Source organism: Giraffa tippelskirchi, chromosome 13, assembly GCF_054371585.1.
Source record: "Giraffa tippelskirchi isolate mGirTip1 chromosome 13, T2T-mGirTip1v1.2.pri, whole genome shotgun sequence".
Classification (NCBI taxonomy): domain Eukaryota; kingdom Metazoa; phylum Chordata; class Mammalia; order Artiodactyla; family Giraffidae; genus Giraffa; species Giraffa tippelskirchi.
This window is the reverse complement of record NC_137287.1, coordinates 78,056,662-78,073,677: the sequence shown is the minus strand read 5'-3', so window position 1 is coordinate 78,073,677 and position 17,016 is coordinate 78,056,662. Positions and strand designations below refer to the sequence as shown.

General features: G+C 43.1%; 1 protein-coding gene across 50 annotated transcripts in view; it reads left to right on the top strand.

Moving 5' to 3' along the window:
- The window catches only part of SVIL (supervillin), a 259,115-nt gene that overhangs the window by 182,338 nt on the left and 59,761 nt on the right, over positions 1-17,016 (top strand). For 19 of the 50 annotated variants that reach the window (XM_081553941.1, XM_081553947.1, XM_081553929.1 and 16 more), the window contains 10 exons: positions 2,348-2,428; positions 4,523-5,395; positions 5,769-5,927; positions 6,606-6,640; positions 7,301-7,362; positions 7,608-7,747; positions 9,065-9,160; positions 11,187-11,430; positions 11,870-12,446; positions 13,446-13,671. In XM_081553941.1, coding sequence (XP_081410067.1) covers positions 2,348-2,428; positions 4,523-5,395; positions 5,769-5,927; positions 6,606-6,640; positions 7,301-7,362; positions 7,608-7,747; positions 9,065-9,160; positions 11,187-11,430; positions 11,870-12,446; positions 13,446-13,671 — 2,493 coding nt within the window. Of the gene's footprint in view, positions 1-2,347; positions 2,429-4,522; positions 5,396-5,768; positions 5,936-6,605; positions 6,641-7,277; positions 7,363-7,607; positions 7,748-9,064; positions 9,161-11,186; positions 11,431-11,869; positions 12,447-13,445; positions 13,672-17,016 lie in introns of all 50 variants that reach the window. The other 31 variants (XM_081553966.1, XM_081553969.1, XM_081553963.1 and 28 more) reach the window with 4 other exon arrangements.

The following is a 17,016-nucleotide window of genomic DNA, read 5'->3' as shown; positions in this document are numbered from 1 at the left end:
GCTAGTTGTGTTGTGGGGGCTCCAGAGCACACAGGCTCAGCAGTTACAGCACATGGGCTTAGTTGCTCCATGGCATGTGGGATCTTGGTTCCCTTGCATTGTAAGGCTGATTCTTAACCACTGGACCATCAGGGAAGTCCCAATGCTGTACTTCAATTCATCATTTTAGGACCCAAGGCATGCTTCTAATCAAACAGAAGAGATTGGCACAGACATGGAGAACAGACTTGTGGTTGCCAAGGGGGAGGAAAAAGGGAAGAGAAGAACCAGGAGTTTGGAGTTAACAGATACAAACTACTATATGTAGAGAATGAGTAAACAGCCAAGTCCTACTGTATAGTGCAGGGAACTATATTCAGTGTCCCATGATAAACTATAATGGAAAAGAATATGAAAAAGAATATATGTGTGTATAACTGAGTCACTTTGCTGTACAGCAGAAATTAATCCAACATGATAAATCATCTATACTTCAAGAAAAAAATAAAAAACTTAAAAAAAGCAGAGGTTGAGGTTGCTATTTGATACGAAATGGTTAGGAAAGTGTCTCTACTAATAGTTGAGCAGAGACCTATGTAATGAGAGGCAACCAGCCATGCAGCTGTGGGGGTGGATGGGTCCAAGGAGAAAGAGTTTAGTGAATATCTATCATTTTGTATAAATACAAAATCAAAGATATAGAAAAAACTTCTTTTTGCTTGTGATGAGAACTCATATATATCATACAGCACTGTTAATTGTATTTGCCATGTCATACGTTACATCCCTAGAAGCTGTTTACTTATAACTGGCCTGATAATTTTTTAGGGTGCTATTGACCAAGTTTTATTCTGATTACTGAAGATTATATTCAGAAAGTTGTATGGCATATGTCACAGTTTGCAACGCATTCTACTGTACAGAAAGCATCTGGGCCTTAAAATGACTGTGAGGTAGGCATATGAGGCATCATCATAACTGATGATTTTCAAAAGCAAGTATCCATTGTGCTCTCTCTATCCCAAGCTATATTGATTGCCTCCTTCCTAAACTGCAGACAATATGCAGAATTATTCCTATGTTTAAATAAACGCTGAGAAATAAGATCCTTTATCATTGGAAATAAAAATGTCTTTCCATAATCTGAGTTTTTTATTTACCATGGGCTCAATGGCTATAATACTATAGACAGAAAGGTGGGGTCATAGATTTGAGTATAGACTGACTGGAGAACAGAGATCCATGTCTAAGTGTGACAGATTGCAGTGGTCACAACAAAATGCACAGTAGTGATGATCAACAGGTTCTTTCCTGGGAGTTTGAAACAAAACCCAAATTAAAATGATTCTTAGAAACTAAGAGAATTTTGTTTTAATTATTATTCTCTTCTTTTGGAAATGACTTTTATCTGTGTTTCTGGTCTGGTATTGAAGGACTCTTACAGATAGGCTGGTAAGATTTTGAGCTGGTAAACATTTTAACTAGCATGCAGAGTTCCCATGCTTTTTTTCTGTTTTGTAAGAGCATGCAGGTCAATGATTTGGGAAGCCCTTCTACGTCTTGCTTTACATAATGATGGCAAGATTTTCCTTGCCACTGATTTTTTGGTAAGATATCTTCAACCTGGCATTATGACTTTGTCATATTCGACCTTGCATTATATTTGATTGCGTGTTGAAGAATGAATGTGTCAATCCTATGTTATCTTGCCCAACACAATGTTAGTTTTTGATGGCTGGCGTGATGCCTGCTTTACCTTGGCTACTTCTCAGGGCCCAGCTCAGTGCTTTGTACATAGTCAGAACTCAATAAACATTTATCAAATGGACTTGCATTAGTATTTGGTAACTGTTGGTTGCATTATTCAGTGATTTAATTGCTATCCTAGCAATTAAAGATATGATCTTATGGAATTTCTTTTTATTCATAGCCCTTATTTCATATGCATTGTTTTGCATGGACACTATTTTTATATTTGGCTATTTACCAGTGTACCTTTACAGAACTTACAGATAATAATTTGTATTTTTAATTCAACCTCCTACAAGAGAATTGTCTGGTATTTATAGACAAAATGTGACTATAGCAGACTCCTGATATTTCCAAATGATCCCACAGAACACTTTATTTGGTGGCTTCAGATGTATTTGTTCTACCTTGATATATGTAATAAACGAACGTCTTAGACATTCCATGCACCAAATAGAAACCCCATGGCAAAGCATGCTTAGACATTTTCAAAAGCCAGCATTATTCCTTACTTAACAAAAGTCAGCCTTGAGGGTTTTAAACGATGATAATGAAGTCTGTGTATGTGTTGACGTTTTCATAGGCTTTACCTGAAGTTTTGTTTTTTTGTACAAAATAGTACCGGGAAACCCAAACATGAGTGGTTTCTCCAGAAAGATTCCGAAGGGGACACACCTTCACTTATCAACTGGCCATCCAGGTATCTCCCAAGCTGTCAGCTTGTGTTTAGTGAGTGTGTACCTGTCCCGCACGTCACCGAAACTAACTCGCCTTTGTCCTCTTTTTGGTGGCAGGGCTTTTGAAAATATGTGTTCAAAAGGGGGCTGCTGGAAGTTGCTTTCTAATCATTTCTTTTTCTCCTACTGCCCCAATGGCTGCTCATACTGTTCCCCTTTGCTTCTCTTTTGGAAAATCTTTTGACTCCACCTCTGGCTTTTCTCCTTTCTCACCACTCACATGCTGCCAGGAGGGAGCGGTAGTGAGCACATAACCAGCATCTCTCTGCTGCTCCCTTGAGCCAGGCTAACCACCCAGGGTCCCATCTTATCATCAGCTCCCCTGTCCTGGCCTTCCAGCCTCCTCCTTTCCATGTTGCCTGTCGCTCAACCAGTTGTTAACTTCTACAGCTAGGTATAGGGCATCTGGTTTTCAAAGCAGGCAAAACCCCCTCTCGTTTCATTTTTAAGCTTGGGGGCAGGGAGAGACAGAAGGAGTAAGAATGAGTAAGTCATTGGCAGGACAAAGCACCCATATATCAAGTTTCTAACAGTCACTTTGTTCTTGGCTGAGGACAACATTCAGATTGTCTCTGATGACAAGGACACATTCTGCAGGAGAACTTGAACAAATTAACAAAGCTTATAAATATGAAAACCTCCAACACTCACTAGTCTCTGGGAAATATAACAGCTCAGAATGCTTTTCTCTTCCCCCTGAATGGTTCACAGCAGCTACCTTTTATGTGTGTCTTTGACTTTTCTTTAATGAAATATACGTATCCTGCATCTTATGTTGAAAGACACATAGGCGTTTATATCAAATTTAGCAGGGTGCCTTTGTCATCTAAGGAAAAATTCCCTTCTAGAAAGTGAATATCAGAAGCAATTATTTTTGCTGACTAATCTTAACCAAATAAAGGTTTTACATTCTTTGAGAAATCACTTCTCCCACTTCAAAAGCATCCTTTATTTTTTAAAGATTATCCTCAGTCCACAGTCCATTCATAAGCAGTTTGAATGGTTTGTCTTTCCTCACTATGTGGTATTTAAAAAAAAAAAAAGTAAAAACAACTAGTTTGCACTATTGAATGTTTACCCTTTGCTAAGGGCTAAACTGCATACTTTGCAAGCATCACATTACATCTTGTTACTATTATTTCCATTTGAAAGATGAAGCAGCTGTGGCAGGTAGGTTATCTGAGACCACACAGCTCAAACTGGCTGACTGAGGCTTTGAAAAGAGGTCTCCTGGGCCCCTCAGCCAGAGGTCTTGGCTACTTTGCTTCCACAGTAATAAGAAAAGGTTGGTAGCTTTTCCAGTGGATTTCAGTTTTGCTCTAGGCTATTTAAATAGCTCTAGAAACAAGTAGAGCCCTCCCTTTTTTGATTAGTTTTTAACTGAGGGCCTAATGACCATTCCAGTGGGGAGAACTTGTTCAGTGCATTCTTTCAACAAAAATCTTTTTTTTCCTGACATCCGTCTTAGCTCTGGAGTTGCTGGAAGTGATGATGTCTTAACTGGTCATGTGTTTTCTGAATGAATGAATGTTGTCTGCATGGCATGGAAAAATTTGTGACTCTTAAATGCTTGAAAAGGGGTAATCGTTTGCTGTATCTTGAGCTCAATAAAAAATAACTGTCATCATGAATGCTATGACATTTATAGGAGACAATGCAATTACATTTGGTCTTTAGGCTTATATATGCCTGGAAACCATCCCCACCCCAGTCCATATCCTGGGCCTGTCCATGTGGAAAGCTTACCCACTCATAGCCCAGCCTCAGTGTACCCTCGTGCATACCAGTGGTGCATATTAATGAATTTTCCTGGGCTTCTGAGTATTCATTTAGTCGGAAGGCATCCATTCTCTCCCAGGATAGCATCTGGCCCCTCCTAGCTTTGCAGAAGGAAGACCGAGTTTGTAAACTCAACACAAACTCCTTCCTCTGGCAAGGAGAGTGGGACCCCAAGATGCTTATCCAGTCTCCAGGCATCTCCGGTCTGCACACACATGCTCTCTTCCCCCAGAGCCATTACCACACTTGGCAACTTAAATCCTTTTTCTTTCTTAAAGAGTTAAAGTTAGAGAAAAATTGGTGCGAGAGGAGAGCGCTCGCAGCAGCCCTGAACTTGCCTCCGAGTCCTTAACTCAGAGGAGACACCAGACGGCACCAGGCCATTACCTGGCCTTTCAGTCAGAGAACTCGGCCTTCGATAGGGTCTCGGGCAAGGTGGCCAGCTCCGCAAAACAGCCCATCCGCGGCTACGTCCAGCCAGCAGAGCCTGTCCACACCATCACGCTGGTGACCTCAGACACCCCAGAAAGCGTCTCCGAGGGCAGCTGGGCAGGCCCAGCCCCCCAGACTGTCACAAAGCCTCCCCCCTCAAAGGTTCTAGAAGATGAAAGAAGAGACACCCCAGTTCTCCATATTTGTGAATCCAAAGCAGAAGATGTGCTCTTCTCTGACGCTCTGGAGAAAAGCAGGAAGACCCTTGCAGTTTTGGAGGACCGTGGGTCTGGGAGAAGCCAGGAAGCCCCCCCCGGAACTGAGAACTTGAGTCAGCCCGCTGTTGGCATAGTTACCGCGGAACCTCAGAAGGAATCAGAAAGCCTGGCCCGCCCGCCTATGGCTCAGCAACAGCCCACCGAGAGGATGGGCAGGAGCGAGATGGTCATGTACGTTCAGAGCCAGGCAGCGTCCCAAGGTCACAGGAAGGAGGAGGCACCCACGAGGAAACACAGGGTCCTCACCCGCTCCCTGTCCGACTACACGGGTCCCCCGCAGCTCCAGGCTCTGAAGGCCAAGGTCCTGGCTCCCAAGCGAGATGCCGAGTCACAGACGTCCAAGGCCGAGTTGGAACTGGGCCTGCTGGACACGAAAGTCTCAGTCGCTCAGCTCCGCAATGTGTTCCTGGAGTCAGCCAGGGCCAGCAGGAAACCCGAGCTGTAGGTGATGTCCACGTGTCCCCCCAATGTGTCACTTGCACGTCCTTGGCAGAGTCATTCACCTTCCGACTTGTGTGGCATCCTGCCTTGAGCCTTACCAGCTTAGCTCACCAGTGTGTGTAGAGCAGACCATCTAGGACATGGCTCCACAACTACCAGTCTGCTTGTGCCTACTAACGGGGCTGGGGCGGGGGGTGGGAGGTGCCTCTAGAGTATCGGGTCTCTGGAATGTTCCACCTCCCGACATGCATGGTAGAGGCATGTGGTGGGATTTGCACTGTCTGTGCCTTGACTCACCAGGGTACATAAACCTTTGCTTTTTTCCCTCTCTCTGTCTCCCTTCTGTGTACCTTCTCCCCACCAACTCTAAAAGCCATTCGCGGGTTGAGGGGTCAAGCGAAGGCCCTGGTGTGGAACGGGAGAGAGGGTCCCGGAAACCGAGGCGCTATTTTTCTCCTGGTGAAAATAGAAAGACTTCCGAGAGATTTAGAACTCAACCCATAACCTCGGCAGAACGAAAGGAATCGGATAGGTAGGCATGTGTCTGTCAAGTTCCCTGGTCTAGGAACTTATAAGAAATCCTATGGAAATTTCCACCCCAAGGATGGTTCTGATGCTCTTTCAGTGGGATGTAATGACTCCATAATTCTTCCATCCAAGCTATAAGGGATGTTTGGCTGGTATAAATGTGTCTTTAAAGAATGTTGACTATGATGCCAATATCAGCATACAGTTTTAAATTGCATTCAGATGGTAAGAAATGAGAAACATTAAACATTTAATGTTTTTAAATTTTTATGTCCTTAAGTTAGAATTGTCCACTAGATTTTATGGTGAAAATAACTAAGGGGGTTCATATTCAGTTTATCAGTGTCTTTCTGCATGTTGTATGTGAGTGAGTTTTTATCATATGCTAACACAGAGAAATGAAAGCGTTTGTCTAAAAGATGATATCAGTTGTGTTTAATAAGTCCTACGTGGTCCTGGTTTGTCTCCACAAGGTGAAACACCTGGCCGGGCTGTGTGCACACATACCCCACAGTGTTTGTAATAGTTGCCCATGCGTAGTCACAACTAGAGTTGCTACCAGGAGGATGTTCTTTAAGAGGATTTAATTGAATTTTTATTTTCACTTTTAATGTGATCCTTGGATCTTCCACTCCAACCACCTAATTGTTTGTTATTGTTTTTTCACTCATGTCTTTCTTAGGTCAACTTCAAATTCAGAAATGCCAGCTGTCGAGGGCAAGTATCCTTTTTCTTCTTAATCATCTCACCCTAGATTAGATTTAGATAATAAGATTTTTGCTTTTGAAAAGAATGAGATTATGGAACAATTACTTTCTTTTCAGCAGGTTTTCTTCCTGTGAATATAATAAAACCTGTTGAGGTTTTCATAGAACTTTCCTTTAGTTTTGAGAGAGAGAGCCGTGACATTAACCATATTAAAACAATTGATTTGAATCAAAGAAGCAGGTTTTTCTTGTTACTTTCTTGTTACTATTTAATAATAAAGAAGAGAAATTCCTTCCTTAAAGTCTCTTCTTAATTCTGTAATATCTATTCTTAAGTCAAATATGATAGTAGGAAATTATTGCCTGGACAAGAGTTTTGTTTGGTGAATTGCAATGGGAATTAGTACCTTTTCACTGAGCAGAAGAATAGCCTTCCTCACCCAGAGGAAAATGTTGCCTCTTGTTATTTTTGGGTTTCCCTGGTGGCTCAGACGGTAAAGAATCTGCCTGCAATGCGGGAGACCTGGATTCAATCCCTGGATTGGGATGATCCCCTTTAGCATATCGATTCTTTTATTCAGACGATTTCCAAGTCCACCTTGGAAAACTTTTCAGAGACTTTCCCTACATTTTCTAATGATGATCAGTCTTTATTTGTGACTCTTCACAGATGAAGAAAAGGTCGATGAGCGAGCGAGGCTGAGTGTTGCGGCAAAGAGGCTGCTCTTCAGGGTAAGACGTGCTGAAAGGTCATCAGAATGAGCCATCGCCTCCTGCAGGCGGCCCCACGGCCAGCCTGCGGCTGCTCTGGCTCTGGGCTCCCGAGTGCTTCTCTCCTCCCACGTGGCTGGTGTGTGTGCCGCTGATGGCGGTGCTGCCTGCTGGGGGGGCCCTTCCTGTAGACCCTGCAGCGTCTTCAGAGTAGCCACATTCTGCCGCCCCAGCCGTTCAGGCTTCCACATTGTTTCCCATCTTAGGAAATGGAGAAGTCGTTTGATGAGAAGAGCGTCCCGAAGCGCCGCTCCCGCAACGCGGCCGTGGAGCAGAGGCTGCGGCGCCTACAGGACCGGTCCCACACGCAGCCCGTCACCACCGAAGAGGTGGTCATTGCAGCCACGTAAGTCCCCCCAGGGCTTCTGGGCCTTGGCTGGAAGGCCTTCTTTGTAAAGAGAATTTAAAGACTTTTAAAATGAGGCGATCAGAAGACAGTTCAATTAGAAGCCACCAAAAAGGAGGTGTTTGGGTGTCTGGTGTCCCTGAACTTTGTAAAGGGATGTGTTACCTATTGTATGTCTCCTAGAAGAACATGAAGGGGAATATTCTTTTTATTTTTTTGCCTGGTTTCTTTTTTAATCCCTTTACCATGGAAAATTTGAAATACAAGAGTAGACGGGTTAATGTCCTGAGCCCCCATGTCCTCATCACCCAGCCCCAAGAGCCAAACCCCCAAGCCCATCTCATCTCACTCTACCTGTTTCCTGCCTCTAGTGTTTTCAAGCAAACCCCATATATCGTTTCCTCCATAAATATTTTAGTCTGTATCTCAAAAGAGACTAAAGATACAGAAGGATTCTCTTGGTTTTTAAATGACTTTTTTTGTTGTTAATTCAGTGGAAATCTCCAGACAGTGGGAAGTAGGTTTTGAGCAGTGTGTTCCCATGTGTTCAGTATGAATTTCCCAAAGTAATTCATTCAGGGATTATTGCTTCCATTAAGCGAAAACTTTATTATTAGTTTTTTTTGAAAAATAGTTTCTCCTGCTGGACACACACATGCACGCACCCTTCCTGGAAAAATGAAGTTTATATCATTTAGAGCATCAACAACCCACATGTGAAGCTGCTGTTAACTCAGCCACCTGAACTTCCTGTTTGTGGATAAGTACATCTTCTATTCACTGGGAACTCTTGGCAAAAAAAAAAAAAAAAAAAATGAATATTTGGTTATTGTAAAATAAGAAACAACTAACCCTAGGAGCAAAACAGTAAATATAAGCAAAAATTATCCACTTGTCAGACTCCCTGAATGTACTTTGATGTACTTATAGATGATATGAGGACCGTGGTTTTTCTAAAAAAGAGCTTAGGACAACTTTGTAAAACACAGACATAATCTACTGCTTTGCTGGTGGTTAATATTAGCGTCTTTTTAATTTTTTTTTTAAACTGGGACATTTATTCTAAATATTTTAAATCCTTTCCAAGCTTGAAAAATCTGTTCCTGTTCCACTGACTTTGGGTCATCTCTGTCTCTTATTTCCTTAGTTTGTAATTGCTTTTCAAATTCTTTTGTGATTTTCCCAAAGAAACAAGCGAACGATTTTGTTCTAGTATATTTTGACATAATGTTTCTGAATTGAAAACTACGCTCTCTTTAATGCTTCTTTTCTTCTCTCTCCTTATGAATGTTCCGCCTTTGGCAATTGCTTTTAAAGTGAACCCACCCCTGCTTCGGGCTCAATGGCCACCCACCCTGTAATGACAAGACATCCTAGCCCCACTGTAGCTAAGAGTCCCGTGCAGCCTGCCAGGTACTGGACAGAAGTTGCTGCATGTCGCATTGAAAGCAGAGGTGCATCTTCCAATCTTGAATGTCTGTCATTTGTCTGACAAACAAGTCAGCGCAAGGAGTTGTCCCAGCGAAGCGTGTGGCATCTTGCTGTCTCACACCAGGGGACTTCACGTAGGCCTGCATATGCCAGCATTTTATCCACCCGCTTTCTCTCTGTCCTGGAACTCAACCCCAACTAACCCACTCATCCATTTGTTTTGTTTCTGTTTTACATAACCCTGGTCATCTCTAAAAAATTTCGTTTTTCATCTAAAATACTAGCACTTAATAAAGATTAACAGAAAAATAGGACGTTAACCTGAATGTTGAAAGTCTTATCATGCTTAGTTGTTTTTTACACTTCTAGACATGAATACATGCTTAAAAACAACCTTACTTGTTTTCTAATGGATAGATAATGCCATTATATTTGAGGATCCAGACAATAACAATTTATAGTGTCTGAACTTAGATGCTTTACTGTTTTGTTTTGAGTTGTGATATTTTAAAGTGATGTCCTTAAGGCAGGTAAATATCCCCTCTATTTCACTGTTACAGGCCAAAACACAAAGGCTAAAGCAAGATTAAAAGAAATAAGATGACAGTTCAGAAAGAGAGCTGGCATTGTCCAGATGCGGGCTCTCTTTGGGGAAGCAGGTTTCTACCACACCTAGTTCTTCCCTGTGCTCAGTTATGTGCGACTCTTTGTGACCCCATGGACTGTAGCCCACCAGGCTCCTCTCTCCATGGAATTTTCCAGGCAAGAATACTGGAGCGGGCTGCCATTTCCTACTCCAGGGGATCTTCCCCACCCAGGGATTGGACCCACATCTCTTGCATCTCTTGAATTGTTATCTTTACAACTAGAGCCACCTGGGAAGCCCAGTTCTTCTCTGGACCTCAGGAAAGATGCCTAGACTCAGGTCCCCTTACTCCCACCTCACCGTGCCCTGGAAAACTGACACCTGTCTCTTGTCTGGGACAACTTGTAAAGCACTAGTTAATCGGAGTCAAGGCAGAATATACTCTTCAACTGGACTTGAGAATTGGATGTGCCTGTGGCAGAAGGTACATTGTCTTAGACCTTCCAAGATTCACATGACCAGGTAACTGGAAGCCTTCTCCTCTTGGAGGGATTTATCAGCACCAAAATGTTCTTCACTTTCAAGTTACCAGAAATTTCAGATTTTTAGTACCTTTTAGGAAACAGATGGAAACCTATGAGAGAAAATCCTAGGTTAAAAGAGGGGAATGATCTTTACAGTGACACTATTTGTGTGTAGTAAGTGAACATCAAAACCGTGTTATAGTTAATGCTTTTGATAGAATAACTGTATTATTTCCTAACTGTTTAAAATGTAGGGACTTCCCTGGTGGTCCAGTGGTTAAGATTTTGCCTTCCAATGGAGAGGGTGCAGGTTCGATCCCTGGTGAGGGAGCTAAGATCCCAGAGAGCTGAGAGATATGCGTTTCTGCCTGCACCCACAAAAAAGAAAAATAAACAACAGAAGCAATATTGTAACAAATTTAATAAAGACTTTTAGAATGGTCCACATTAAAAAAAAACTTTAAAAAAGAAAGAGAATTAAAAAAAATAAAATGTAAAGACCACCTTCTGAACCACACATTTAGATAATGTCTAAATAGGCCACAGGCAAGGTCTGAGGACTCCTTCTAGCTGTATTATTGTTGATACTAACAATACAGCTCCTCTCTCTAAGATAAAGTATACCTAAGCCTTAATTTATTTAATTCTGTAATTAGGAAACTCAATGTTTAGAAATAATCCAGAGCTGAAAATCTATGTGACGTTGACCACGCAAGGGTCCTCAGCCTAGAGTGTTCACTCTCTTATTAATAGCTGACCAACTGCCCATACCTGTCTTGAATCTAGATAGGGGAAAATAAGCCCCTTTTCCAGACACTTTGAAGAAAGTTAACAGACAGACTTAGAGGTGGGCTTCCGTTTCTCTCCCTGTGTGGGGCTGACGTCTCCCGCCTTTCAGATTGCAGGCGTCTGCTCACCAAAAGGCATTAACCAGAGACCAGACAAACGAGAGCAAAGATTCTGCTGAGCAGGGAGAACCTGACTCCTCCACTCTGAGCTTAGCGGAGAAGCTGGCCTTGTTTAACAAACTGTCCCAGCCGGTCTCAAAAGCCATTTCAACACGGAACAGATTAGATATGAGACAGAGGAGGATGAATGCTCGTTACCAAACCCAGCCGGTCACGCTTGGAGAGGTGGAACAGGTGGGTGCCCTGCGATCCAGCTCCAAGGTTGCATGTATGTCCTGAAAATAGGGGAGCATGCTGTCCCACAGGGGTTAATGATACAATTAAGGGGCTCTACCTGTACTCTGTGTTACCTGCCGCTACTTGGTCATAACTTCATTCTTAAGGAGGATAACCGTGCCAAGGATGTTTCTCTTGTCTTGTTCACATCATGGCTGAAATCATCTGAAGTTGAGTCCATCGAGGGGAGAAAAACAGGATGCACGACCTGCCTTTCACCCAGATGATTGGATTAACGAGACGCATTTGTGCAACCGCATCTAGGTTTGGTTTCTCACCAACAGAAGCAAGAAAACTGCCCCAAATATAGTGTCTCCGTCCATGTCAGTCTATCCACAGGGATTTACTGAGGCGGTGTTTTTTAATCAGCTTTTATTTTTGAACTGTGTCCTCCCAGGTGCAGAGTGGCAAGCTCATGGCTTTCTCCCCCACCGTTAACACATCCGTGTCCACTGCGGCATCTACCGTCCCCGCCATGTACGCAGGGAATCTTCGGACAAAGCCACTTCCAGATGACAGCTTTGGTGCCACTGAGCAAAAGTTTGCGTCTTCGCTAGAAAACTCCGACTCCCCAGTTAGAAGCATCCTGAAATCCCAAGGCTGGCAGCCCTCGGTCGAGGGTGCTGGGAGCAAAGCAACGTTGAGAGAATTTGAAGAGACAGAATGCAAGGGAGGCTTGACAGGTGGAGATGGCGGGGTTACAAAGTATGGGTCCTTCGAGGAAGCAGAGCTGTCCTACCCTGTCCTCAGCAGAGTCCGGGACGGAGACAGCCATAAAGAACCCATCTATGCCCTTCCGAGGAAAGGAAGCCTGGAGCTCACCCATCCTCCCATCGCCCAGCTTGGTGATGAGCTGAAGGAATTTTCCACCCCAAAGAGCACCATGCAGGCGAGCCCGGACTGGAAGGAGAGGCAGCTCTTTGAAGAGAAGGTGGACTTGGAGAATGTCACAAAGAGGAAGTTTTCACTGAAAGGTAACTTATTACCGCTCTTTCTTTTCTGCTGGATGGGTCACATATGTTTGGGATTGTTTTTAACTGAATTGTGAAGGCAGTTGACAGCTGAGTGTTAAGTGTTGATTGAAAGTCTGGTGTGAATGGTACCCTCCCTGGACTTTTATTCCTCTTGAACTTGATCTGTTCAGAGGACTCATTAATATGTCTGCCATAAAAGTGCCTGAAGTGTTTTAATACATCATAAGGGTTTTGGATGGCTTTGGTTGTATTAACTGAACTGTTAGCTCTTTTGGCTCCTTTTAGAAATTGATGACCTCATAAGACTTTTCTGGCAATCCAATGGTTAAGTCTCTGAGCTTCTAATGCAGGGGTCACAGGTTCCATTCCTGATCTAGGAACTAAGATCCCACATGCCTTGCAGCATGACCAAAACAATAAAAATCAATAAATTAAAAATGTAAAAATAAGAAAAATTAAATTGATGACCTCAAAGGTCCCGGGCTGGGTGAGTACAGGGAATAGGGCAGGAACCCAGTCTCTGGAGTTTCAGGTTCTCTTTCAGGTTCTCCTTCTTGTGCAGACTAGCAAGCCGTGCTGCACAGGACTGTAATTCTCTCTCTGCATTTCCATAAAATGATAGCGTATCAGTTATAAGAGTGGCTTTGGTTAGGGAGTACTGCACATGTGAAATGTCAAAGTATTGTTTAGGAGGCCTAGAGACATTTCTGCAGTGTCGTCCAAACCAACTTCCTGTGTCTGGCACGTAGGAGCAGACCGATTTTCACAGAACAAGTCGCTGGGTGGGGTCATCCACTGGGAAGTTTGGTTTTCTCAGGGACCAGAGCATGCCCCAGATTTGCATAAACCCCAGGGGATTGGGTAACCTGCCACGTGCCCACGGATTGAACTCTAAGTGCCCACGGATTGAACTCTAAGTGCGGGATCATCCGAGGTTGAAGGGCTTGAAGAATGTTTGCCCGGGGGAGTAAGTGCTGACAGGGCTCCTTTCCTTCCCAGCGGCAGAGTTCGGGGAACCCAGTTCTGAGCAGACTGGCGCTGCTGCTGGGAAATCCGCTGCTCCGACTGCAACCCCCGTGTCCTGGAAGCCGCAGGATCCCTCCGAACAGCCTCAGGAGAAGCGGTATCAGAGCCCGTGTGCGATGTTTGCTGCTGGAGAGATCAAAGCCCCGGCGGTGGAGGGCAGCCTCGACTCCCCCAGCAAAACCATGTCCATTAAAGAAAGGTAACAAGATTTCATGACCGAGAAGGAATTCTGTTGGGGTGGGATGGGCAGTTTACAGCTTGCTTTTAGACAAAGATCCGAGGAAGAGGCAGTGGGAGAAAATCATGAATCCAACTATACAAGGGAATGCGCTGTTCTTCGGGGAAGTTTGAAAGCTAACCACGTTCATCCTGGTGTCTGGATTGATACAGCTGGGAGGTGCTGGCTCAAAACTCTATGAGGAAACAGAGACTTTTGCCTGCTTCTTTGGTTGCTGCTTCTGTTTTCTTTCTTTCTTTTTTTTTTTTAAATACTAAATTCTCTGACCAGCCAGGGATGGGAGCAGAGATGGTAGCTCTTTTCCGTTCAGGTTTGTGTGGCTTGAAATTGAATGCACCACCACTTGTGACTGTCTATGGATGGATAATATGTGTGGAGGGATTGGAGATCAATTCAGATTTAGGACACAAATCCTTGGGATTTGAATCACAGTTTTGTTTATGTTACAGAAAGTTACGGATGACTTCTGCAATACATTTAGACATGTCATATCAGGTAATAGCTGTGACGACTGCATCTGAGGATTAAATAACACCAAAACCTCATTTCATTCAAAAGAGTGATGCAGGGTTGAGAGGAGATAAAGAGGGCAGATACAAAGAATCAGAGTTAAATATTTGGGGTTGTGTTTTCCTTGTTAGCCTTTAGCAAAAGATGTAAGTGACCGGAGGACTGGGTGAAGAAGCTTCCCCTCAATTTCCTAGTTTGATTGGCAGAAGTATGGCTCCACCCACTTGGATCCCTCACCCCCCTCTTAGCACCTCCACCTTTCAGGAGTTTTCTTCCTCTGAACTGCGCTGGCAACTCTGATTTCTCTAAGTACATTTCCAGCTACTTAAGACAATGTAATAAACCACAGTGAAAACTCTTCATTTTTTTCAAGTCAAACCTTGGAATAATATTCACAAAATGTTAGATAGATGGAGACTTTTTCAACCAACAAATTAATGAGAGTGCTAAAGCTTATTTTCTTTCACCTTTGCTTATTTAAAATTCACAGTACAGAATACCTAGAAGACTGAGGAGGCTTGGATGTTGGGGTCAAAGGGGTGAGCTAACTAGAAGGTGTTTGGCTTCTTCTGGCATGAAGTCCTTCTCCACAGAAACCCAGCTCAGAGGGAGCTTGATCCAGAGTCCTTACTATTTCTTTCTTGAAGTATAGTTGATTTACAATGTTGTTGTGAGTTACAGGTATACCGCAGAGTGATTTGGTTATATATATATATATATATAAGGTTCTTTTCCATTTTAGGTTATTATGGGATGATGAATATAGTCCCCTGTGCTATATACTATGCTATGCTATGCTAAGTCGCTTCAGTCGTGTCCGACTCTGTGCGACCCCATAGACGGCAGCTCACCAGGCTCCACCGTCCCCGGGATTCTCCAGGCAAGAATACTGGAGTGGGTTGCCATTTCCTTCTCCAGTGCATGAAAGGGAAAAGTGAAAGTGAAGTCGCTCAGTCGTGTCCGACTCTTAGCGACCCCATGGACTGTAGCCTACCAGGCTCCTCCGTCCATGGGATTTTCCAGGCAAGAGTACTGGAGTGGGGTGCCATTGCCTTCTCCGGTGCTATATACAGTAGGTCCTTGTTGTTTATCTATTGATATTTTATATATGGTGGTGTATATATGTTAATCTCATACTCCTAATTTATCCCTCTCCCTGCTTTTCCATTTGGTAACCATAAGTTTGTTTTTTACATCTATGAGTAAGTTTCGGTTTCATAAATAAGTTCATTTGTATTATTTTTTAGCTTCTACATGTAAGTGATATCATATAGTGTTTGTCTTTTTCTGTCTGACTTACTTCACTTAGTTTGATAATCTCTAGGTCCATCCGTGTTGCTGCAAATGCCAATATTTCATTCCATTTTATGGCTGAGTAGTATTCCATTGTATATATTACCACGTCTTCTTTATCCATTCCTCTGTTGATGGACACTTAGGTTGTTTCCACATCTTGGCTATTGTGAACAGTGCTGCTATGAACACTAGGGGACATGGCTTTTGTAGGCTTAGTGTTTCTCCAGCGATATGCCCAGGAGTGGGATTGCTGGATCAGTCCTTTGAGGAACCTCCATACTGTTCTCCATAGTGGCTGCACCAATTTACATTCCCATCAACAGTGTAGGAGGGTACCCTTTTCTCCGCACCCTCCAAAGACCCAACTATTGATAACTGATTAGGTAAAAGGATGAAGTATCATTTAAGGAAATTAAGGATAAATATCACTTATACACATCAGAAAACATTCTTGGGGTAAAATTCCAGTAGAAAACACTAATATACTCCCTTCTCTCAAAGGCTTTGAAAGAGATTCCCCATCTTGGGGTATATTCTGTCTGTTAGGATGTCTAATGAAGTTTTGTGTCCAACTGCTATGCAACCATTCTTGGCTCACTTGCCTGTGTTTAGCAAATTTTAGTTTCTTTCTTTCTGAGAGCAGTTTTAATTCTACTGTAAAATTCTAAATTAAAAAAAAAAGTGAGATGCTGTACGGTGCAGCTTCCTAACCCAAGCTTTGTGGATATCTGAGGAGTTGGAGGGTGGCTGTAAGTGTGAGCTGCCCAGAAGGGGGATGAAAACCAACTGTGTACACACGGACATTCTGGCTGGTGAGAGACAGTCCTTCCCGCAGACCCAAGGGGCTCCTGGCCACAGTCTGTCCAGAACCATGATCATGAGAATGCTTCTTAAATATTCAGCTATTCAGTTTACTTGACAAACTGTACCTTTAAAAAGGAAAGAGAGACACTTGATTTAGCATCTACGTTGGTAATAGACTATGCCAAGACAAAAATATAAAACCAGAGATCTTTCCCCCTTACCTCAATGGTACTTTTATTTACACTGTGCTGAAATAGCAGAGCTATATATTTCTTTATGATCCACACAATAGCTTTTCCCCAAGAAATGGGGGTACATTAGTCCTTCCCGTTAAAATAAAATTATGAAGCATGACCATTTAAAATAAGAATGCTCCTCATATACTATTTATTTGGGCTTTGCTTTTTTTGAGGTGACATATAAAGTAGACCTTTTAAACCTTATTTTAATTCCTCCGATCGCCTGCTTCACCATAGGAGAGGTTGAATTCCAGGGGCCCTGGGGCCACGTGGTGAATAGGGCCAACCCCAGGGGCTGGTCTTAGTCTCTTTCCCTCTGTACTTGAGGCAAGGCTGCTGTGTGTTCAGATGAATGTTTTAGCAGCAAACGTTGTCTCTGGAGGACAGAAATTCTAACAAGACAACAGTACTAGGAAGAATCCAACCTCCTCCTGTACTAATTTTCTTAGTTCATGTG